Below are 25,167 nucleotides of genomic sequence, written 5' to 3' on the forward strand. Positions count from 1 at the left end.
CGGTATTGTGATCCCTCCTACTTTGTGTTTCTTTCTCAAAATTGCTGCGGCTATTCGAGGTCGTTTATGGTTCCATATAAATTTTTGAAATGTCTGTTCTATTCCTGTGAAATACGTCATTGGTATCTTAATAGGGATTGCATTGAATCTATAAATTGCTTTTGGTAGTATGGACATTTTAAGGATATTAATTCTTCCAATCCATGTGCACGGTATATGCTTCCATTTATTTGTGTCTTCCTTAATTTCTTTTTTCAATGTTGCATAGTTTTCTCCATACAGGTCTTTTGTGTCTTTGGTTAAATTTATCCCTAGGTACTTTATCTTTTTTCGTGCTATATCGAATGGTATATTTTTTCTGATTTCTTCTTCTTCTATTGCATTGCTGGTGTACAGAAACGCCTTTGATTTCTGAATGTTGACTTTGTATCCTGCTGTTTTGCCAAATTCACTTATTAGGTTGAGGAGTTTTTTGGTAGAGTCTACAGGGTTCTCTATGTACACTATCATGTCATCTGCAAACAATGATAGTTTTACTTCCTCCTTTCCTATTTGGATGCCTTTTATCTCTTTCTCTTGTCTGACCGCTGTGGCTAGGACTTCCAATACGATGTTGAAAAGAAGCGGTGAGAGCGGACATCCTTGTCGTGTTCCCGATCTTAGTGGGAAAGCTTTCAGTTTTTGCCCGTTGAGTATGATATTGGCTGTAGGTTTTCTATATATGGCCTTTATTACGTTGAGGAATGCCCCATTTATTCCCATTTTGCTGAGTGTTTTGATCATAAATGGGTGCTCTACCTTGTCAAATGCTTTTTCTGCATCTATCGAGATGATCATGTGGTTTTTGTCTTTTCTTTGATTGATGTGGTGTATCACGTTTACTGATTTGCGTATATTGAACCATCCCTGCATCCCTGGGATGAATCCCACTTGATCGTGATGGATAATCTTTTGAATGTATTGCTGGATGCGGTTTGCCAATATTTTGTTGAGGATTTTAGCATCTCTGTTCATCAGCGAAATTGGCCTGTAGTTTTCTTTCTTTGTAGGGTCTTTATCTGGTTTTGGGATCAGGGTGATGCTGGCCTCATAGAAGGAGTCTGGCAGTCTTCCCTCCTCTTGGATTTTTTGGAATAGTCTGAGAAGGACAGGGGTTAGCTCTTCCTTAAATGTTTTGTAAAATTCTCCTGGGAAACCGTCCGGCCCTGGGCTTTTGCGTGCTGGGAGTTTCTTGATGACTGCTTCAATTTCCCCAACTGTTATCGGTCTGTTCAAGCTTTCTGTTTCTTCCTCCTTCAGTGTTGGAAGATTATACTTTTCTAAAAATTTGTCCATTTCATCAAGATTTTCAAATTTCTTGGCATATAATTGTTCATAATAGTTTCTGATGATCATTTGCATTTCTGTGGTATCAGTTGTTATTTCTCCTCTTTCATTTCTGATATTATTAATTTGGGTCCTCTCCCTTTTTTTCAAATGCTCATGGCAGTTTTTCAAAGATAGACCACATGATAGGACACAAAGCAAGCCTCAGTAAATTCAGGAAAATTGAAATAATACCAAACTTTTTCTCAGACCACAAGGCCTTGAAACTCGAAATCAAACTCAAAGAGAAACTTCAAAAACTTGGAAACTCATGGAGACTGAACAGTACACTATTAAACAACGAATGGGTCAATAATGAGATAAGAGAAGAAATCAAAAAATTTCTGGAAACAAATGAAAATGAACAGACAACTGTCCAAAACCTATGGGACACAGCAAAGGCGGTCCTGAGAGGGAAGTTCATAGCAATACAGGCTTACCTAAAAAAAGATAGAAACATTTCAAATAAAAGACCTAACACTACAACTTGAAGAACTGGAGAAACAACAACAAATAAATCCCAGAGCAAGTAGAAGGAAGGAAATAGTCAAGATTAGAGCAGAACTGAATGACATAGAGACAAAAAGAACAATTCAGAGGATCAACCAATCCAGAAGCTGGTTCTTTGAAAAGATTCATAAAGTGGACAAACCTTTAAGCAGACTCATCAAACTCCTATAATTCAGGACAAAAAAGAAGCCATGTCAAGACTGGGAGAGGGGCAAAGACAAGAGACAGGCTGGTCCCATACTAGCCTGTGCTAATTAATTGGGAGGGGTATCTCTAATGCAGAGGTCCCAGCCTGAGGAGCAATGGGACCCAGCCCCCACCAGGTTCCCCAAACCTGAGCACCAGAGCCAGGAAGAGGAGTGCCCACAATGTCTAGCTGTGCAAATCAGTTAGAATCCTGTCCTGGTGAGACAGAGGGCTTCTGGAAAACCTGGTGTCCTCTTAGATGGCCTGCACATAGACTCTCTTGCTCATAAACACTCACTGAAAGCTCCAGAGAAGGGACAGCAGACGGAAAGGCAACTGAGACACACTGGGAGAAACTAAATTGCGTGGCTTCAGGGCAAGAAGAGAGGGGCAGCCACCATTGTTACTGTGCTGAGCCCTCCTTCCACCGAACCTATAAGCACAGGCAGGCACCAAATCTGACTCTGCATTAAACTGGTAAACACTACACACTACACTGGTGACTCCCTGAGGTGCTGCTACACCCAACTAAAGCACTGCCTAAAATTTTTTCAGTGACTGTTCCTCATGGGTAGCCAGCCTTGGCCTCTGTTGTAGACTTTCTTAAAAACTCTCAAAAAGTCCGCAGATCCCAGGCAGGCAGTAACTGGCCCAGATGTGCCCTGTGCCTCTTGCTGAGCACCCAGGCCCAGCAGTGGTTGCAGCCAGCATCAATTCTCTCCATGGCCACAACCAGGTGCCTCCAGGCCCAGCACCAGCAGCCACCACCCATGGATCACTTTGATCCTACCAGGTGGTCATGGGCCAGGCACAGACAGCAGCTGACCCTTGGTCAGCACCAGAGCCTGTCCTAAAAAGCCCCAGAACTAACATACCTGGTGTCCAGCTTTGGATAACATCAGACCACCACCCAATGAGCTCTACAAATCATCATCACCATGCCAGCATTACAAGAAATTTTAAAGGGACTTCTTCAAGAAGAAAAAGGAAAAAAGAAAAAAAGGAACATAAACATGAATAATAAAATGTTGATAACTACATACCTTTCAATAGTTACTTTAAATGTAAATGGATTAAATGCTCAATTTAAAAACAGGGTGGCTGAATGGATAAGAAAACAAAACCCATACATATGCTGCCTACAAGAGATCCACTGCAGATAAAAAGGCACCACAGACTGAAAGTAAAGGGACAGAAAAAGATATTTCCTGCAAGTTGATTTTTTTTAAGGTAGGATAGCAATACTTAGACAAAATACACTTTAAAAGTCTATACCAACAGACAAAGAAGGACCCAGCAATTCCACTGCTAAGTATTTATCCAAAAAACCCAAAATACTAATTCAAAAACACGTAACTATGTTCATTGCAGTATCATTTGCCAAGATATGGAAGCAACGTAAGTGTTCATTAACAAAAAAAAAAAAATAGGTAAAGAAGATGTGGTACTATATAGAGTGGAAAATTAGTATTACTCGGACAAAAAAATCCAAAAGAATGAAATTCAGCCATTTGTGACAACATAAATAGACATGATTATGCTATGAGAAATAGACAGAAAAAAGAGAAACACCACTTGAATTCACTTATATGTGGAATCTAAAAAACAAAATAAACAAACAAAAACAGAAACAAACTCATAGATACAGAGGACAGTTTGATGGTTGCCAAATAAGAGGTGAATTGGGAGGATGGATGGAAGAATGGGGAGAGAGTAAGAAGTTCCAATTGCCAGTTATAAAAACAGTTACGGGAATATAAAGTACAGCATAAGAAATACAATGACTAATATTGTAAGAACTACATATGTTATAAGAGTACATAAGTGTCTAATCACCATGTTGTACCAGAAACTAATATAATATTGTATGTCAACTATAATTGAAAAAAAGTTAATTATTTAGGAAAAAAAGGAGCAGGGAATTCCTTCTGTCTACAGAGAATTGAGGAGAGGCAGGGTACATCCTCTGGCCACTCCAAAAAATACTGGCCCCAGAACAACCTGCTCTGTCCAGCCTCAACCATTCCAGCAATATCCACTCATTCCACCTGGGGTTGGGGGCAGATTTTCAGTGCTGATTCAAGATACTGAGATACTCTTGTTCTTGCCCCTTAAAACCTAGAGTTTGTGACTTCCCATATCAAAACCAAACCAAACAAGTGAAAAAAACCTCAAAACAACTTTACCTTTTATGTACATTTTACTGCATTTTATTTAAAATATACAATGTTTTAAAATATAATAGCAGGCAGAGCTCCATTCTGCCAACACCACACAGTATGGTCAATATAACACACTGTCATTTTATTGGGGATAGGTTATGAAGGGGGCAGTGAGAGGCACAAGAAATCCACTCGTACCAAGAGAAGCAGTTATTGGGGCATTCCAGCAAGTGAGGCTGGCACATTCTGTTGGTGGGAAGACTTACCATGGGAGAGAAAAGACCAGAAGGAGGCTCGCCATAAGGAAGGAAGGCCCAGAAATTCTCAGGTGGGACTACCAGGAGGCAGGAGGTGGATGTGGGGTCAGCTGGTGGCTACACTGATCACATGGTTCCCTCTGGTGGGTTTGCAGATCAACATGGGGTAGAGAAAAGAGGGTCAGATCATCCTATCAGTGAAACATGAAGCTGAGAGAAGCATCATCTCAGTGCTAGAAGCATCCCAAGCCTTCAGAAAAGGAAGGAGAGCACATCTAAAGGGTTTAGGAATGTCAGGGACATATATCTCCTCGGAGTAACACTCTCGCTCTCTCCAGGTTTCAGCCCACAGCTCTCTACAGGGCCAAAGCCTCCACACCTCCATCCCGATCAATTCAGTGACCCCTGAAGTCCTTCCCATACCTAAGGATTGAGGTTTCCATGGAGATAGATTGGTTGAGAACTAGTGATAGAGCTAGTTGAGATACTACCCTGGGGCCAGTGGTTCTAGGGACAAAAGGCTCTGTATACCTTCCCCACCTGGACACTGTGTGAAGGGTGTCCTTACCCACCAGCCACACCTCAGAGAGGCCAGCAACACTTGTAGCTGCCCAGGTGATTCTTAGGGAGTTTGCCTAAAAGAGCACTTGGCCATTTGACCTCCCATCCAGGAAGTACAGACACTTCCCAACTGCTGTCTGTCACAGCAATAACACCCTTGTGAAAGTTCAGCTCTGCACACCTATCTGTCTACCAGGCCCACCCATCTAGAGTCCCATAAGCCAGGACTATACAAATGCTGAAGTGTCCGCCTGCCTTAGGGACAGACACCTCTGAACCCATCTGCAGGAGGACAGGCCAGAAATCACCAACATCTGTGGGAATTCTTTCACCCTAAAGAATAGGCCAACCTGATTAAGAGCAATGTAATGATTCAGAATGACCAAGATACATGCATACTACAAGGGCTCAAAGCCCCAGATGCCCCCTCACAATTCGCATAGAGCATCCCATATATATATACCCTCTAAGGCCTGAATATTCTTGCTTCACACACTAGTGGTGTGCTGGTGAATGCTAAATAACACTCTCTGGGGGATACAGGAAAGACTTCATTTGTGGTGTTTTCCTGGCATAAATATTCCCAGCATGACTAATTTCAAGCTACCTACCTGATGTCACTGAACATAGAGCCCAGAAGAAACATGCACAATCAACTATCCCAAGCTAGTATGAGTCAGTTCCAGTGTATACCATCCCCGCTCATACAATTATGTGCATACAATCCACTTACACTTTAAGTAGGGCCCTCAATTCTGACTCCAGATATACAAGCAAAAGAAATGTGTATATATATGAACACAAAAGTTCATTTATACCCTCACCTTCACTGAATATACAGATGGACTATGTCTTATTACCTAAAGTTTTACAGACAAAACCCCAATCACCCTGAATATTCATGTGCTACTCCTACAATTATATATGTATACACATACAACTTGGGTCTGAATAAAAACATGTGCAACCAACATACAACCAAGATGTAAATACTGAATACCTATACACACAGGCTCTCTAAAACAACCAAGTACACAATTGTCTCTTGTGTCACCCCCCCAAAAAAAACCCATAAACATATTCCACAATTCCTATATATGCACACACACAACCTACACAGTCCCTTTTTTTTCCAAATATAAAAAATGATCTCTTACATCTCCTAGAATACGCACACCATAATCTCCAGGAACTCAAATACATATAAAGCCACAAAAAACCTGTACTTATCATATACATCCACCTCACAAAGACTGAGAAGACACATACAAGCAACACCATCAAACTCTGCAAGCATTACATTCTGGAACAGACACAAAGAGGTCCCTAAGCCTCCTGGAACATTCACAAAAACACACACCCGCAAACCACTCATGAATATATATACCTCCCACACTCAGAAAGATACACTCAAAACACAAAAACAATGATAATCCCTTAACTCTCATTAATATACATGGACAATTCTCTCACACTTATGCATGTGTGCATGTACACACACACACAAATATACTCAACCCTCTGAACATAGAGATCTCTCAAAAACTATACTTTATGCCACCTCTCTCCAGAATACAACCTCATCACCTCTCCCCTCAATATATAACAAAAGGACTATATATGTGTGTATGTGTGTGTACATACCTACATATATTTTTTCTCCCATCACCCTGACTATACAGACAGACCATTTTTTACTACCTACTAACAAACTCTAGTATTTTCCAAAGAAATACATTTTAAATACCCCTAACAACCCCATATACCCTATGAGCAAACTTTGATAATTCATGCAACTGGTGATAGATATACACACAGACCAGGTGCAAGACACAGAGAAATATCTCCAGCAAACCATGTATGAAACAACTTCCAAACACCAAATTATCCCTAGCTAAAGAGTCAGCTCTAACATCAACAAATACTAATACCCATATCACACACCTCCAATACATATAAATACAGTTCTTCCACTCCCTTGTATAAACAAAGAAACCCATCTCTCCATCAAATACACACATACTCACTTCCCAAAATAGGCAGCCTTAATAGCCCCCTACCGAAAAATATTAACACATAGCTCCAACAAATATTCCTCCAAACAACCATGGACATGGACTTTGAAATGCACACCCAAACTCAACTCTGCAAGCCCCAAATATACCCACAGTTCCCCAGTACACTAAAATATGCAAATATACCACTCTATACCCTCTGTCCCAAACACACATATAGTGTCACATTACCTTCAATACATAACTCCATACTCCCAAATTCTCAAAGACAATGAACTCTTTTGTCTCGCAGAATAACGAAGCTAACAAACACCACATCAAATCATACAAACACCACGCCACACCTGCATATGCAACATCGACCAGTCCTATAAAATAGTCTCAGACTTGCCTTCTATACACTGTAACAGGCATAGAGAGCACCTGCAAAATCCTAGAAAGAAATACACATAACCATACAACATGCCCTGAATACACAATGATCCTTCCACAGTCCCCAAATACAAAACAAAAAGATCACACAGCCAAGCTCATGAACAAGGACTTTTTGCATATGCAGATAATCCTTCCAAACTGGCCATTAGTGAAATCCCCAAATTCAAGGGTGGGTAGAAGTAAATATCCCCCAAACACCAAATTACAAACACCTAACCACCATACAATACAGCTCAACACCCTCAAAATACAACGCACAGTCTGAACACTTTCACAGAAACACAGGCATGACCTCCTGTTAATCACAAATACCCACAGACAAAACCAACCCACACATTTGAATACATATATCAGATTCCCACCAACTAATTAAATACGTACAAACCCCATCTTTGCTTGCAATTCCATGATTTGACAACATACTTCATTAATTACTATTAGATTCAGCAAAGTCATTCACCTCATTGACTTGAGTTACTTCTTGCTGAATGGCAGAATGATTTTCAAATTTTGGGAGAACGCCCCCCGCCCCCAACTCCAAGCTCATAATGCGGGAGACTCCGAGTTTAACAGCGTACACATGTTACTAGACCCCACTGCAGGCCGGCAATAACTGACCAGCACCTCCTACTGCAACCAGTTGAGAGTGGCGCCAATTCCCTGGTATAAACACCCCAGAAGTGAACTGTATGGGAGCATGGACACAGACCGCGGAACTAACAGCCCACAGCGTTTACAACAGTAACGAGCTATGACACCTGAGGGGTGAAGAATGCCACATCCCTTACCTCCTTGTTTACATAACGGACTCTGGAGGCCGCCATGCCAGGCCCCGTGCACAACGTGCACAGCTGTTAGGACCGCCTGGCTAGCGCACGCACGCCTTCCACAGTCAACCGCCGCAACGGATGCTGGGAGCCGTTGCAGGACCGAGCCCGGCCCCCGTGGGCACGCTCGTGCGTGCTGGCGTGAGACGTCCTGGGGCGAGGTACCCCGGGAGCCGCGCGAGCTGTCCCTGCGGGAGAGGAAGAAACGGTGGATGGGGGGGAATCCCTGTGAAGCTTCTTGGGCAGGTGTTCCTCCTCGGGAACCTCGGTGACCCTCCTTCCTTCAAACCAGCACCCTATGAAGTGAGCACTTAATGATTTTAAAATTGCAAACGTGCAATCCATGCACTTAGTTTACCCTCGTGAAAGAGTTTTGGGAAGTCTACCAAAAACACATATCCTCAAATTAGGGCAAGTACCTTCATGCCCTTCGGACCGCATTTCCGTGGTTCCTAAAAATAGTGGATTCTTTCTCCTAGCAAGTCTGGATGTTCCATTAAACAATGCTGGCAAAGAAATTTAGACCTGGAACGCTCTGAGAGATACTTTGACCTGACTACATTCCTAGAGTCTCTCCAAACGCATTTACTGTGCTAGAATATTTTTATTGGTGTATTTCTTTAGTTCGTGGAGGTTTTTCAATAAATGTTGATTCGCAGATGCTTCTGTTGCAAGGTGGTTGTTGTAACATTGATCAAGACATGACTGTCAAGGCCAGGTTCCACTGACATAGCAGGAAGCGTGGTAGCAATTTCACCCTCCCCTCCCTCCTTTTTTGTATTACATTGCAGAATTTCAGTTGGGAATAAAACTATATATATATATATATATATATATATATATATAGTAGCAATTCAGCTTACTGACTTGAGTTTGTAATACTTGCCAAAGAAACTGAAATCATCAGATCCTCTTTCTGGTCTTTTGTAAGAGCAGAGCATTTCTCACTCCACAGGATAGCTGTGAAGACCCCTCACATCTAAGTACACTAAACTTATCCAAGTGCACAGACTGAAAACTACACAAGGCACAAATATGGTACCTTGCAATCCCTCCAATGCTACATGATGGGCAAAGATCAGTTGTCTTCTGAATCCTATGATCCATACCCAAAGATCCCTCTTCTCAACACTAAGTGCCCTCCTTTGATATTTCTGCAGGAATTCTCAGAGACCAGGACCCAAAGCACTATTCACTACCCGCTTCCATGACCAGTCCTCCCAGATTACATTTGAGCTAATCTGACTGTGTCTAGTTCTAGGGTCCGGACTTTGATGGAGTACAAAAATGATTGCAGCACTGGAACCAGATAATATTCCCCAGTGCAATTTTTATATCACTGGCCCCAAGAAGACTCATTCAAATCCTGTCAGAGCCATGAGTGAGATTCTTGTAAATACTTGATTCTCTGAAGGAAGGAAACAAGGAAACTTGTGTTTCATAAGTGAGTGACTGAGTACAATATTTTGCTTCACTATACCTCTAATATGAAGTTGTTGGTTGAAAATCACTTAAGGTTGCATGCATGATAAAAGCTCAACTCCTAAGAAATATCTTCAAGTTTCAATCCCCATTGTAGTTTTGTAAATAAGATCTACCCTGGTTTTGCTTGAATGGTTCTCACCTCATCTTTTGAGTCAATTTTTCCTTGCAGGTAGCAATAAACTTCTTAAGTGCCAATGGGGGTTGATTTTAATGAATATGAACAACATGGAGCAGTTCTAAACCTCTCTTCTCTTCCCCACCACCCTACCATCAGTAGTAATTCTGCTGGTACAGCACAAAGTGAAGATTGACTCTCAAGAAATTTGGTTGCAATCCTCCAAAGTTGTCACCCTTTATCTCCCTTGATTAATTTTCTAACAATTCTCTCCTTTCACAAAACGCAAATCCTTCTTCAGGTCATTTTGACAGTGATAAACTGACATTTATGCACAATGCGAAAATAAGAATCAAACAAGTTTTCTAAGGGGTGCGACCATGATTCTCATGCAGATGGGACCACGTGCAATGATGAGAGTAGATTGCAAAGAGCAAGTGTATATGATACGGACAGGAAATCTGGAATCCAGTGAGCAGGGCTTCCAAGCTCAGACTGACAAACTAGGATTTAGGTGGGTACAGGTTTTGTGAATGGGGGATAGACATGGTGGAGAGAATTCTGGTTTTATCTCAACGTGCACATCCATCTCATGTGTAGTAGAATTTTAACACATAGTAAAGCCAGGATCTTAGGGTGTTAAGCTGCATTAACATGTGGAAGTAGGATGAGGGACCACAAACTAGGTCGATGGAGGAAGAACTGAAATAAAGAGCACATCAATAAAACCTTTGTACTGTGAATTTTTAAAAACAATGCATTAATTGCCTAAAGAGGTACACACCAACTATGTGCCACTTAAAATTTGAGAGAAACTTCTGGTTCTTGCCTACGTGCAAGAGCCCTCCATGGAATGTCTCGCTATACTCACCCACCCAGGCCCACCTGCCCTCTGCCCCTCCCCCACTACAGAATGTCCAGAGTCCTACATTCTGCTGTTTAAATTCAAACTCTTCCCTCCTTCACTGGATGCTGAGCATCTGTTGGAGCAGGTCACTCTCTGGTCCTGGACTTGAGTTTTCTCATTGTGGAGGCGACTAGGCAGTGGTGGTCAGTGCTTGAGCCTGCGGGATGGCTTCAGTAGGAGGTAAGCCTGTAGAGTGGGGGGGGGGGTGGTTTTAGAGACCAAGTTATCTCTCAAAACTTGGGATTAAAATGTTACACTTCTACTGGGGAAACATAGTTTGGACTGAAGTAGAGGAAGGAGAGAGCACTGGACCTCCAAGGACCTATCACCCGGGAAGGCTGGGGACCAGTGGAAACCTATGACAGCACTGGACAGCAGGGCTCCTGAGAGGTGGATCAGGATGACTCAGGGGAAATGCCTGGGTGTGGAGAGAGGATGGCAGCAGGCACACGGATTCTTTCTAGAGGGGAGACAGTCACTTTGACACACGTGTGTACACAGTAGTGGGTTGTGTCACGGTGGTGGCACAGGGAGGGTCATGGGAAAGCCTAGTCTTATGTCTCATTCTTCAGGCACCTGCAGCTTGTCCCACAATATATTTATAATGGATTAGAGCTGACTATGGTAGAGCTAATGGGACCAGTGAGAAGAGGTGGTCTGGCCAGAACATTGTCCAGTGGGGTTTTCTGTGGCCAAGTCTACAGGTTACTCCAACTGCCACAGCTCAGAGCTTCTCCCCTTCTTCCATCTCAGAGTTCACTTCTTCTCTGCCCAGGGAGCTTCTTGTCTTGGGTTCCATGTGGACAGGGCCACTGGGTAACTTCTACCAAGATGGAGCTCAGTTCCCTGACTTGTCCTGAATTATTCCCCCTCTGTGACAATTTGGTTCTTCAGACCTGCTTCCTGTCATCATGCATCTCACAGCACACCCTCTACCCTGCCTTGTACCTTTGAGATGAGGGTTTGCTCATAGTCCACATCACTGAGTCATGCACGGAAGACAGATGTGGACCATGATTGGTTCTCCTGGGGAACACCTGTGAAGGTGGATTCTTTTTTAAAGGGGGCAAGGGGAGTATCACAGAAGCAGAAAGATAATCTTCTGTACCATTATTAAATGTCCAAAGGACACCTGTCCTGAGTACTTCGGGGTATGTGTTGTGTAGCTTGTTCTCCTGGACCAGAGTCTGCATGAGTTCCTGTGAATAGGGATGTGTTCCAGACAACATTGTCACACTGATACCTGGCTCACATACGGTTCATACTGTGTCTTCACTTTCCATTGTTGGGAGCTTGAAGGATATGGACCACAGACTGCAGTCCCATGACTATCTAACATGACAGTGCTATGGAAGTTTTTATAAACTTCTAACGACAGCCCCACTGCTCCTCATTCTTCAGCCCGTTTCTAACTCTCTGCAGTCATTACTGACTGTGAAATGACAGGATCTGAGGGACACAATGCATACTTCACAACCCCTCTCCTGGGAACAGAGCTCCTGAGGGTGGTCATTAGTCTGAGCACTGGGGCCACAGTGGCAAAACCTGGCCCATGTTAACTGTTTGCTGTTATTGGTTCTGACACACATGTGCATGCCAGGCTGGTATGTGCAAGGGTTACATTAGGATTCCTGCTGCTTTCTTGTGGAGAAATCTTGCTCAAGTGTTTTTGTAGTGATGTACAAGTCTTGGACTGAAAGAGAGTGATTTATATTGAGAAAAGGAAGATTGAGGAGGAGATGGGGCCTGTTCACAAGAACCTTAGGGTCCCTAGAACTTACCTTGGAGAAGGTTGCTACCACTAGTGTGTCTGCCTAGAGTTGTTTCCCACAGAGCAGATTTCTGTCCAGTACCATGTCTTGGGGGACAGCCTCTCAGTCTGGCAGGGTTGGATACCAGGGTATCCTCAGGAAGGCTCTCAGAGTCAACACTGGCTGGGGCTGTTTCTCCTGAGCACACAGTGTTCAGGGAGCTTTGGTGAATGGGGAGCAAACTCTCCAGTGGAATAATTATCAGCAGGAGGTCAGAGCATGACAGTGACTTGAGGACATTTGCAAACTCTACAGTTTGCCCCATCAAAATGTCCCTGACCTGTTGAGGCTCACAGCTCTGATTCCCCAGTGGCTAAAGGGGACCCAGGGAGCCTTAGTCCTGTTAGCCGATTTTCCTACTCCATTCACCCCTTTCCTTTGTCTCAACAGCGTCTGCGGTGCTGGCAGCGGATGTGGTTTTGAACCCTGGTGCTTCCATGACTCCTTTCATTGCACTGCCCTTTCCCCCATCCACCACTGGCCCTGCACACCAGCCGTCTTGGGAGCAGCACCTGCCACCCCTCACGACCCCTTCATTGCCCTCTGGCCACCCCTTGGTGCTGTTGGCTTTGCCCAGGACACCTCTGGTGGCAGAGAATGCTGGTCATGGCCCTGTTGGGACTGGGGCTTGCAACATTGTTGTTCAGGTCAGGTCAGAAGCGGCACAACCACAGGTCCCACAGACTCAGACCATTGTCCTGACTCAGACCTCCCTCAATGGGAGTGTTCCAGGGGCCGTCTGTGGCGGTGCTGTGTGCCCTGCACCACTATGCTTGCAAGCCTCTGCAGTGGAGACGATTATGCCTGCCTCTGCTTTTGGGGGCAGCCAGGACAGCAAGGGGGGCTGGTTTCCTGGCCTTTCTCCCCAGACTCCACGACCAGCTGTCCAGCTGGCCCCTATCACCTCCCCAGTGAACCCTGGGCCACAGCCACATGGGGTTTCCAGCGAGGGTAGCCTGGCTACCGCCCAGTCCAAGGCCTTGCCGGACGACTCCTGTAACCCCAACAGTGTGTACAAAAACTTCCGACGTTGGCAGAGCTTCAAGGCACTGGCCCGGAGGCACCTTCCCCAGAGTCCTGATACAGAAGCTCTTTCCTGCTTTCTCATGTGAGTGCACTGGGCAGAGGACAGGGGGCTCACCTGGAGATTTCACATAACAGAGGAATGTGGGCTGGACATGCCAGCTGGCTTCTCCTGGGATACAGGAAGGAAGGTCTGAGGGTGGTGTCCCAGCTATAGAGTAAGAGTGGGCGGTCAGACTCAAGTCCAGGTTCATAGGCTGGTGTGAATACACGGCAGTAACAGTAGCTGGAAAGCCTTGTCTTTGCACACACAGATGTCTCCTCACTGGCCGGCACTCATTTGGGATGTGGGGTGGGAACATGAGCTGCACAGAGCTGGGTGGGTCTGGCAGGTGGAGGCCAGGCTGTAGACCTTGACTGACCCTGAGGTATTACAGCCCAGTTCTCCGGTCCCTGTCCCGCCTGAAGCCCACCATGACCTTGGAGGAGGGAATGTGGCGGGCCATGCAGGAATGGCAGCACAAAAGCAACTATGATCGGATGATCTATTACGAGATGGCAGAAAAGTGAGTCAGGTTTCTGGGTCCTGACCCCTGTGAGGGGGTGCTGACTGCAGGGAAGTGTCCATCTGTGGTGGTGCTCATTGGAGAGGATATTAGAAAATGCATTTTCAGTCAGCACAGGGTCCCCGCAGCCCAGAGGTCCTTCTCCCCTCTAGAAGCCTCTCCCTTATCTTCAGAATGTGGATTTTTCAATCCTTTCTCCTCACAGAACTCCCCCCTCCTCTAATCTTGACCCATCCCTGGCTCCACAAGAAGGCTCAGTACAGGCTGGGGTGAATGTGCCCAGCCTGGTGGGGTCAGACTCCAGCTAGAGGGGCTGTGCAGGGAATATGCTTCACCAGCCAGCCTCCTGCCTCCTCAGCGGCCCAGGCCCTGACAGCCACAAGACACTTGTTCTCCATCCCTCAGTTAGATGCTGCCTTTGCTGGACTCTGGGCAGCCTCCTTCTCAGCATAGATTGTGCCTCCCTCACCCCACAGGTTCATGGAGTTTGAGGCAGAGGATGAGATGCAGATTCAGAAGTTGCAGTTGATGAAGGGGGTACAGGTCCCATCTCCTCCAGCCCCACCAAGACCTGATCCTCAGAGGCCTCCAGCCCCAGTGGTGGACCCGCAGCCAGGTATGGTAACATGTTCCCAAGGGAGCCCGTGGCCAAAAGCAACAGGGGCGTAGGGTAAGCCACTGTCCTCACATTGGTCCATTTCCTTTAAGGGGTTTTTAGTCTTTCAACCAGAACAGCAATGAGAGCCAGGGCCTGAACTGTTCTTTTCACCATGGGGTCTGGACATGGTCAACTGTCATAACCCATCTCCCTCCTCCACATCAAAGCAACATAAAGTCTGCTAAGAAGCAGGCTGGATGGTAGGGGGCCCTTGGAGAATCAGTAGCTCCACATGTCCTCACACATGACTCTTGGATTCTCCCTCCTTCTCTCATGGGGTCACATGGCTTCAGGTGGTTCTGACCCAGCTATGCCCATGTTAATGCCCCCCAAACACTGCCCTCAACATTGCATGCCTGGGAGGTGGAAGCTTTAGCCCCCCCCATTTTCCCTCCTATTCCCTATCTACTCCACTCTACCCCAGCACCCATTCCCAGGAAAACCATACCCAGGGCCCAGCGATCCCACAGACAGCAGAGGCCCCTGGAGACCGAGGCACCCAATGAGATCCCACCTGAGGCCGTGAAAGAGTACATGGACATCATGGATGAGCTTCTGGGGCCAGCCCACTTAGCCTCAAGAGAGCCAGGTGAAGAATGGGAAGAGGACAGAAAGGAGTTGCAGCAGGAAGAGGATGGGACATACCCAGACCCAGATCTCCTGACATACATTGATGAGCTTTGCTCCCAGGAAGGCTTCATCACCAAGGTGGGCTGGCTGGAGTTCTGGAGTGTACAAGATTCCAGAAGGTGGCACTCCAGCACCCATACCTGGATTCTTCCCAGGACTATAGGATTAAACTCTGTTATTTGTTCCTGAGCTTTGCGCATGCTTTGTTGTGAGTGTAAAACTGTGTGTACATGTGTGCACATTGTGTGCGTGGTATGTGCTGTTTCCTTATGTGGGTGTGCCCTTGTGCTTTTATGTATATGTGTTCATGTGTCTGTGGCTGATGATCATGACTATGTAAAACATGAACCTTTTGTATGAGGATGTGGTGGGTCTTTGCTTTTCCACTTTTCTTCCAGGTCCTGCTGACTCACAGGTTACTCCTTGCTAAGGGTAGTCACAGTCTCTTCCTTTTGTCCCAGGTGGAGGGGATCATTCACCCTCAATTCATGGAACAATTGATTTCCCCAGAAGCACAACTGGATCTCTTGGGCCTATCTGAGGAGTTGGAGGAGGAAGAAGGACTCACTCCTACCCAGGTGAGCCAAGGGACAGAGGTACCTTAAGAAGACAGAGGGGGCCCTCCAGGTGAGCCATGGGAGGAAGGGACCCAGGTGAGTTAAAGGAGGGAGAGACTGCAGATATAACAGTGGAGGGAGGGACTCTGGGTGAATAAGGGAGGGAGAGACTCCAGGTAAATTGTGGGCAGGGAGACCCCAGGTGAGCCATGGGAGGGGCACCCAGGTAAACCAGGCAGGGAACAACCCAGAACAGGGATGCACATGACTCCGTCCAGCCCACCTTTGCCTATATGCATGGCATGCCCAAGGGTCGGCCCTGGGCTGGGTGCAGTGCAAGACAAGAAGAAGGTGAGGACTATAGAAAGAAGAGGGTGATAGGAAGGAGAGGATGGAGAGAAGGGGAGGGAAGGCCACAAAGCTGGAAATGTGGCACAGGAAGAAGACAGGAGACCTACATGTCTGTTTTTGATTCAAGTCATGGTGTCACCCCTGCCTTCCTTCCTCCAATGCCATTGTCCCATCACCTGTGCACCTCTTCTTTTAATTTGCTTGTGCAGAACCAGTCACTGCCCTCTCTTCCTTCCAGGTGGTAGAGAAGCGACTCCTGGCCTCAAAGGGGACAGAGGGTGTACAGCCACCCCCAAGTCAGCATACGCCCCTGTTGGACTCAGGTCCTTCTGGGTCTGCAGCTGGCCAAGATGCCCAGAGATGTGACCACAGCCCCCAGCTGGGGGTCAGTGACAAAGCCTGCCCACAGGAGACTGACTTCAAGGACCGTCAAAGGCATGGTCAAGCAGACGCCCATCTGTCCAGTCCCAAATCCTTTGCTGTCTCTTCAAGACATCAGGAGTACCCACTATTCCAGGCTCAATGTTCCCCCTCTCCTCCCCAGGGTCACAGGCATGCTTGCTCTGGACTGAGACCCAGGGATAACTCCATTCCTAGAGAGGCCTCTCCTGTTAGGGAGACTCGCAGGCCAGGAGACAAGTCCAGAGAGAATGAGGAGGATCTCCCCAGCCTGGCCTTTCTCTGGACCTCTCCTGAAAGTCTATTGCCCTCTGGGCTCTCTCTGAGTCCTGTCCCTGCCTCAGGCCTTGCCTGCCCTGGAGGTTGGGGACCCCGGGGATCTGCCCAGTCCCAGTTCTTTCAGACACTAGGCCTCAGCCGAGTTGCCCCTACAGCTTCCAAGTCTGGGAATGCTCCAGGTGGGGGCCCAGCCCATGCTAAGAAGATCCCTCTCACAGGATCCGACCTCAGTGTTTCTGGGAAGCCAGTCTTGGCTTTGGGGATGGTTTGCTCTTCACAGCCTCAAAAGAGAAACTGTGACCAGTCTGTCACAGAGAGGAGTAGTAAGCGGCATTGCAGCGAGTAGGGAGCAAACGGGGTGTGCCTCCTGTTGCCAACTCTCTGCCAGAGGAGCCATGGGCTCCTCATCTCAAGATTAATCCTGACTATTCTACTGACAAGGGAAGCAGGGAGGGAGGACAGGATCATTAGGGTGGGGTTGGGTCTGGTGGGGTAGGAGCAGCCCCTTTGGGGCATTGTGTGCAAATTATGAATAAAGATAGTTTCATTGAGAAATGCTCTGGTGGCCACTGTCTCTATACTTGGGTCTGAACTCCTCGGAGAGATTTGACAAAAGCAATGGTTGTGGGAGGTCACTGGCACTATGGATCCACAGATGAACATCTACTTGCTCTGTCCAGGTGGACAGGGGCCCCTTCTAATTTCCCCTGAGAACACACAGCTCTCTAATCTCTAGGGACCTATCCCATCATCCCAACTCCCAAGACCAAATTGGGTGAGAGGCCTCCTGTAGCCTTCCATTGTCATTTGTACTCTGAGCCCTAGGGATGGGGAACTTCTTTTGAGACATTCAGCCCTCTGAACCATTAACCAGTTTTATAGAATAACTTGAGTTACCTCTTGTCTTTAGAAAGCTTATCCCTCCCTCCTGGAAGCAGTCAGATAACAATGCTTGAAAATCCTCAGCTCTACCAAGACAGCTCTACCAAGACATCTCTACTCAGAAAGACTATCATTTAGAATCAAAAGATTTTTTAAAAAACTTCCCAGACAAGAAAAACTTTAAAAAATTCATCACCACCAAATCAGTATTATAAGAAATGTTATGAGGATAAAATAAGAGAAAAAATCATAAATATAATTATGCAATGGCAATAACTACATACCTGTCAATAATCACTTTAAACATAAATGGTTTAAATGCTCCAATCAAAAGACATAAAGTGACTGAGTGGATAAGAAAACAAGACCCTTACATATGCTATCTACAAGAGAAACACTTTAGATTGAAAGGACCACACATACTGAAAGAAAGGGGAGAAAAATATTTCATGCAAATAGAAAACAAAAAAAGAGCTGGTATATTGAACTCTATATCAGACAAAATAGTCTTTAAAAAGACTATAACACGAGACAAAGAAAGATATTGCATTATGATAAGGGAATCAACCCAACAAAAGGATACAACCCTTGTAAACATTTATACACCCAATATAGGAGCACCTAAATATATAAAGCAAACATTGACACACATAAAAGAAAACATGAGCAGTAATACAGTAATTGTAGGGAAATTTAACACTCCAGTGACATCAGTGGATAGATCTTCCAGACAAAAATCAACAAGGAAACAATGGCCTTAAACAACACACTAGACCAGATGGAGTTAATTCATATTTTCGAGCATTTAATCCCAAAGCAGCAAAATATTCATTCTTTTCAAGTGCATATGCAATATTTTTCCAAGTTAGACCACATGTTAGGCCACAAAACAAGTTTCAATACATTTAAGATTAAAGTTCGATAAAACATTTTCTTTAATCACAATGGTGTGAAACTAGAAATCCATTATAAAAAGAAAACTGAAAAACGCACAAACAGAGGAAGGCGAGATAATATGCTACTAAACAAAAAAATAGATTAACAACTGTATCAAGGAAAAATAAAAATATACCTTGAGGCAAATACAAAAGAAAACACAGGATCAAAAAATTCTATAAGACACAGCCAAAACAGTTCTAAGAGGAAAATGCATAGCAATACAGGCCTACCTCAAGAAACAAGAAAAATTTCAATAAACAATCTAATTTTACACTTAAAGGAACTAGAGAAGAAGGGGAAAAAAGCCCAAAATGAGTAGAAGAAAGGAAGTAATAAAGATCAGAGTGCAAATAAAATAAAGCCTAAAAAAAATAGAAAAAGTCAATGAAATTTTGAAAAGATAAACAAAATTGATAAACGTTTAATTAGATTTCTCAAGAAAAAAAGAGAGAGAGCTCAAATAAATAAAATCAGAAATTAAAGAGAAGTGACAATTGATACCACAGAACTATAAGGATTGTAAGAAAATGTTACAATTATGTGCCAATACATTGGACAATCTGGAAGAAATAGGTAAATTCCTAGGAATACACACTTTTCCATGACTGGGTCAAGATAAAATAGAAAATCTGAACAGACCCATAACTACTAAATAAAGTAGGAATAAAAACACTTTCAAAAAACAAAAGTCCTGAACCGAATGTTCCAAAGAATTCAAGAGGAGAGAAGGCTCCCAAGATTATTTTATGAGGCCAGCATTACCCTGATTCTAAAACCAAAGACATTTAAGAAAAGGAAATTATAAAACAATATCCCTGATGAACATAGATGCAAAATATTTGACAAAATAATAGCAAACTAAGTTCAGCAACACATGAGAAAGATCGTATACTGTAAGATTTATTGCTGGGATGCAAGATTGGTCCAATATCCACACATCAATTAACATGATACATGACATAAAATGAAGAATAGAAATCATATGATCATATCACAGATACAGAAAAAGCATTTAACAAAATCCAGCATCCATTTATGATTTTAAAAAAGAAACTCTCAGTAAAGTGATAATAGAAAGAACATACTTCAACATAATAAAGGCCATATATTAAAAAAAAAACATAGCTGTCATCATATTCAATAAGGAAAAGCTAAAAACATTTTTCTTAAGATCAGGAAAAAGACAAAGATGTCCCCTTTCACCATTTTTATTCAATATATTGTGGTGTTGGAAGTACTAGTTACTGTAATTGGACAAGAAAAAAAATAATAAAAAGCACCCAAATTGGAAAGAAAGAAGCAAAACTCATTATTTTCTGATAATATAATATTTTATATAGAGAACCCTAAAGATCCCACAAAAAAAACTACTAGAGGTGATCAACATTTTAAATAAATTAGCAGGATAGAAAAATCAAAAAAATTGAAATTGGATTATCAGCTGACACCATACACAAAAATAAACTCAAGATGGATAAAGGACTTAAATATAAGTCACAACACCATAAAAGTCCTAAAGGAGAACATTGGCAGGAAACTCTCAGATATCCCACGCAGCAATTTTTTCACTGATATGTCTCCTAAAGCAAGGGACATAAAGGAAAGAATAAACAAGTGGGACCTCATAAAAATAAGAAGTTTCTGCATGGCTAAAGAAAACATCAGCACAATGAAAAGGGAGCCAACTCTGTGGGAAAATATATTCGCTAACGATACATCAGATAGGGGTTTGATCTCCAAGATATATAAAGAACTCACTCGACTTCACTCCAAGAAGGCAAATGATCCAATCAAAAAATGGGCAAAGGGCCTGGGCAGATGCTTTTCCAAGAAAGAGATACAGAGGGCCCAGAGACATTTGAAAGGATGCTCAGCATCACTAGCTATCAGAGAAATGCAGATCAAAACCACCATGAGGGACCACCTCACACTGGTCAGAATGGCCATCATAAACAGATCAACAAACAACAGGTGCTGGCGAGGCTGTGGAGAAAAGGGAACACTAGTACACTGTTGGTGGGAATGCAGACTGGTGCAGCCATTGTGGAAAGCAGTGTGGAATGTCCTCAAAAAGCTGAAAATGGAACTCCCTTTTGATCCAGTGATTCCCCTGCTGGGACTATACCCTAGGAATCCCAAAACGCCAATTCCAAAGAACCTATGCACCTCAATGTTCATAGCAGCACAATTTACAATAGCCAAGTGTTGGAAGCAACCTAAATGCCCAGTAGCAGATGATTGGATCAAAAAATTATGGTACATATACACAATGGAATACTACGCAGCAGAAAGAAAAAAAGAACTCCTAAACTTCACGACAGCATGGATGGAACTCAAGAACATTGTGCTAAGCGAAATAAGCCAGGGGGCAAAAACCAAATACCATATGATCTCACCTATAAGTGGAACCTAACCAACAATACAAAGATGCAAGGAAAATAAGACCAGCAACACTGAAAGGAAAAGTAACCAACAGAAACAAGAGGGAAGAGGGGGGCAGGGGGAAAGGAAGGGAAGGGTAAAGTCAAGGAACATATAGCAAGGATTCATGGACAAAACCAAAGGGGAAGAGTTGAGGGAGGGAGGGAAGGAGGGAGGAGGCAAGGGAAAGTGGTGGGGGGTAGGCAGAGACAAATGTATTTGAAAAAATAAATTAATTAATTAATTAAAGAAAAGAAAAAAATTGCAAATCCCCTTTACAATTGAATAAAAAAGAAATGAATACCTACAAATAAATTTAACCAAGGTGGTTAAAGACCTCTGCCCAAAAGTTATAAGACACTAGAGAAAAAAACTGAAGAAGATACAAGGAAAAGGAAACATATATTTGTGCACATGGATAGGAAGAATTAGCATTGTAAAAATGTCCGTACTACCCAAAGCAATATATAGATTCAATGCAATCCCTATCAAAATACCAATGACATTCTTCACAGAACTAGAACAAATAATCCTTGTCCTGAATAGCCAGAGCAATCTAGAAAAAGAAAAACAAAGTTATTGTTATCATGCTCCCTGATATCTAACTATACTACAAGGCTATTTTAACCAAAACAGAATGATATTGGTATTATATAAAAACAGACACATAGATCAATGAAACAGAATAGAGAAACAAGAAATAAACCTACGCTTATATACATGATCAATTAATCTATGGCAAACAGGCAAGAATACACAAGGGGTTTAACACAATCTCTTTAATAAATGGTACTGGGAAAATTAGACAGATGCATGCAGAAAACGAAATGACCACTTTCTTATAGTATACACAAAAAGAAAATCAAAATGGATTAAAAACTACAATGTAAGACTGGAAATCATAAATCTTCTAGAAGAAAAGATGGGCAGTAAACTTCTTTATCATTTTAAATATTTTTTTTAATTTTTCAATTACAGTTGACATACACTATATCAGTTTCAGATTAAAACAAAGTGATTGGACATTTATATAACTTACTAAGTGATCACCCCAACAAGTCTTATACCCATCTAACACCATATGTAGTTATTACAATATTATTGATCATATTCCCTATGCTAGAGTTTACAGCCCCAGGACTGTTTTATAAACGGCAGTTTGTACATCTTAATCCCTTCCTCTTTTTCACCCATCTCCCCAACACCCTTTCATCTGGCAACCATCAAAATGTTCTTTGTTTCTACAAGTTTGTTCCTGTTTTACTTTTTATTTATTTTGTTTTTTAGATTCAGCAGTAAACACTTTAACACTGCTCTTAGTAATATTTTGATATATCTCCTCTAACTGGGGAAACAAATAAACAAAACAAATGGGACTACTTCAAACTACAAAGGTTTTGCACAGCAAAGGAAACAATCAGCAAAATGAAAAGACTATCTAACAAATGGGAGAACATATTTACCAATAATACATCCAAAAATGGGTTACTATTCAAAATATATAAAGAACTCATACAATGTAGCACTGAAAAGATAACAATTTAATTTAAAAATGAGCATGGAATCCGAATAGACATTTGTCCAAAGAGGACATACAGGTGGCCAATAGATGTAGGAAATTATGCTTGGTGTCATTAATAATCAGAGAGATGCAAATGAAAACCACAATGAGATATCACCTCACACCTGTCAGAATAGATTTCATCAATAAATCAACAACCAACAGTTGTTGGTAAGAGTATAAAGAAAAGGGAACCCTTGTGCACTCCTGGTGGGGTTGAAAATTGATGCAACCACTATGGAAAACAGTATGGAGGTTCCTCAAAAAAAAATTAAAACTACCTTCTAACCCAGAAATTTTGAAAAAACCAAAAACACTAATTCAAAAAGATTTATGCATCCTTATGTTCATTTCAACATTGCTTACAATAGCCCAGACATGGAAGCAACCTAAGTGTTCATCAACAGACAATTAGATAAAGAAGATGTGGTACATACATATGATGGAATATTACTCGGCACCAAAAAGGAATGAAATCTTACCATTTTTTACAACATAGATGGGCCTAGGGGGTATTATGCTAAGTGAAATAAGTCAGGAAGAGAAAGACAAATACCATATGATTTTATTTACATGTGGAATTTAGGAAACAAAATGAACAAACAAAAGCAGAAACAGACTCATAAATATGGAGAACAAACTGATGGTTACCAGAGAGGATGGAGGTTGCTGGGCTCGGTGAAAAAAAGTGGAGGGTTTAAGATATACAAATTCACAGTTACAAAATAATCAAGGGGAATATAGTCAATAATATTGTAATAACTGTGTGTGGTGTCAGATGGGTACTAGACTTAACCAGGTGATCACCTACTAAGTTATGTAAATGTCAAAATGCTATCTGTGTACCTGAAACTAATATAATATTGAATGTCAGCTGTAAATGAAACTTCTTAAAAAAGAGGAAAATATGAGACTGTTTCACATTTTACTGCAAGAATCCAACTGAGAGCGTGAAAGAGAAGGAACCAAAAATATTTGCTGGTATTGGGTGGAGGGGCCTCTGGTTGGCTTTTCATAGTAGCAGTGATTCTTCATGGAATATGGAGGACAAGAGGGCAGACTTGTGACGATGGATATAGTAATGTGTGCTGGATGTTTAAGGGGGTAAAGGATTTACTGTTTGGTGGCTTATAATTTTCTCCATAAAGGGAAATGTGAGTTGTTCTGAATGCTGAGACAGAATACTTCTGGGTTCTCTGCTGGGGCTCCCAATAAATGTCATCCACATTTCCCATCATGAGTTCTGAGGCATCAGAGAAATAAGAAAGAGGAATCAGCTTTTGGAAACCAAAACATTGTAAACATTACTGATAAAGTAATATGCCTTTGAGAATATGCTGTATATCTGCAGTCAAGTTGGCTCACTGATTCCCAACCCAATAATGAGCTGACATAGGGAGGGCAGTGAAGAGCTGGCAGGAGTGAGTGAGGATCAAGACAGGCAGAGCTAACAAAATGACCTATAGTCATCAAAATAGATAGAAAGTCCTCAATAAATAATAGAAACAGGAAAGTTTTACCACAAAAAACTCTGAGATGATTCAGAATATATTAATTAAATTAACTCCAGGACCACTTTGTACCTAAGCTGTACCAATGACCATATATTTCTTGATCCATTTCCCTTATACCAACAATGCCCACCTCTGTCATTCACTATAATTCACCAAGAGTCCTCAATAAGATTAAACAGAAAATTAAAATGCCCCCAAATAATTTTCAGAAATCTAGAAATGTCCCAAATATAAGAAAACATTGTCAAGTTCTCAGGCATAAATTAAATTATTTGGTAAATTTAAATCCAAAAATGAAAGGACATAATGACCTAAATCAAAATACACCCTTTTGCCCTGGCCAGTATGGCTCAGTTGGTTGGAGCATCATCCTGTAGACTGGAAGGTTGCAGGTTTGATTCCTGGTTGGGGTGCATATGAGAAGGTAACCAACCAATATCTCTCCTCTTTTCCTCTCCACTTCCCTTCCCTTCCCTTCCCTTTCCCTCTCTCTCTCTCTTTCTCTCTCTCTCTCTCTCCCTCTCTCTCTCATAAAAAATGTCTTGGGTTGAGCATAAAAAAAATCTTACCCTTTTAAGTTAAAGTCAAAATAAATTAAAGCCCTCTTTGTTAATTATTCTGCTTCAGATCAGCACCACGGCATCTGGATGGCCAGATGATGTTCATGTTTGTGCAACCTGGGCTGTCTTTCACAGGAATTAATATAGAACCTCGAAGACCTCAGAATTTGAATTTTCCTAGTGCCAAACCT

General features: G+C 42.9%; 1 protein-coding gene across 1 annotated transcript; it reads left to right on the top strand.

Moving 5' to 3' along the window:
• Positions 1-10,989: 10,989 nt before the first annotated feature.
• On the top strand, positions 10,990-17,445 carry LOC129082259 (NUT family member 2D-like). Its single transcript, XM_054587937.1, has 7 exons — positions 10,990-11,005; positions 13,027-13,744; positions 14,097-14,225; positions 14,702-14,841; positions 15,308-15,591; positions 15,975-16,091; positions 16,660-17,445. The coding sequence occupies exons 1-7, from the start codon at positions 10,990-10,992 to the stop codon at positions 17,443-17,445; spliced, it is 2,190 nt and encodes a 729-aa protein (XP_054443912.1).
• The last annotated feature ends 7,722 nt before the right edge of the window (positions 17,446-25,167 follow it).

This window comes from Pteronotus mesoamericanus, unplaced genomic scaffold (assembly GCF_021234165.1).
Source record: "Pteronotus mesoamericanus isolate MK-2021 breed Mesoamerican mustached bat unplaced genomic scaffold, CSHL_Meso_final scaffold_125, whole genome shotgun sequence".
NCBI classification, from domain to species: domain Eukaryota; kingdom Metazoa; phylum Chordata; class Mammalia; order Chiroptera; family Mormoopidae; genus Pteronotus; species Pteronotus mesoamericanus.

Excerpts from the sequence above, each read along its gene's own strand:
- LOC129082259 (XM_054587937.1), top strand. Across the intron at positions 14,226-14,701 it reads TATTACGAGATGGCAGAAAA|GTTCATGGAGTTTGAGGCAG; the intron begins GTGAGTCAGGTT and ends CTCACCCCACAG. Across the intron at positions 15,592-15,974 it reads AGGAAGGCTTCATCACCAAG|GTGGAGGGGATCATTCACCC; the intron begins GTGGGCTGGCTG and ends CTTTTGTCCCAG.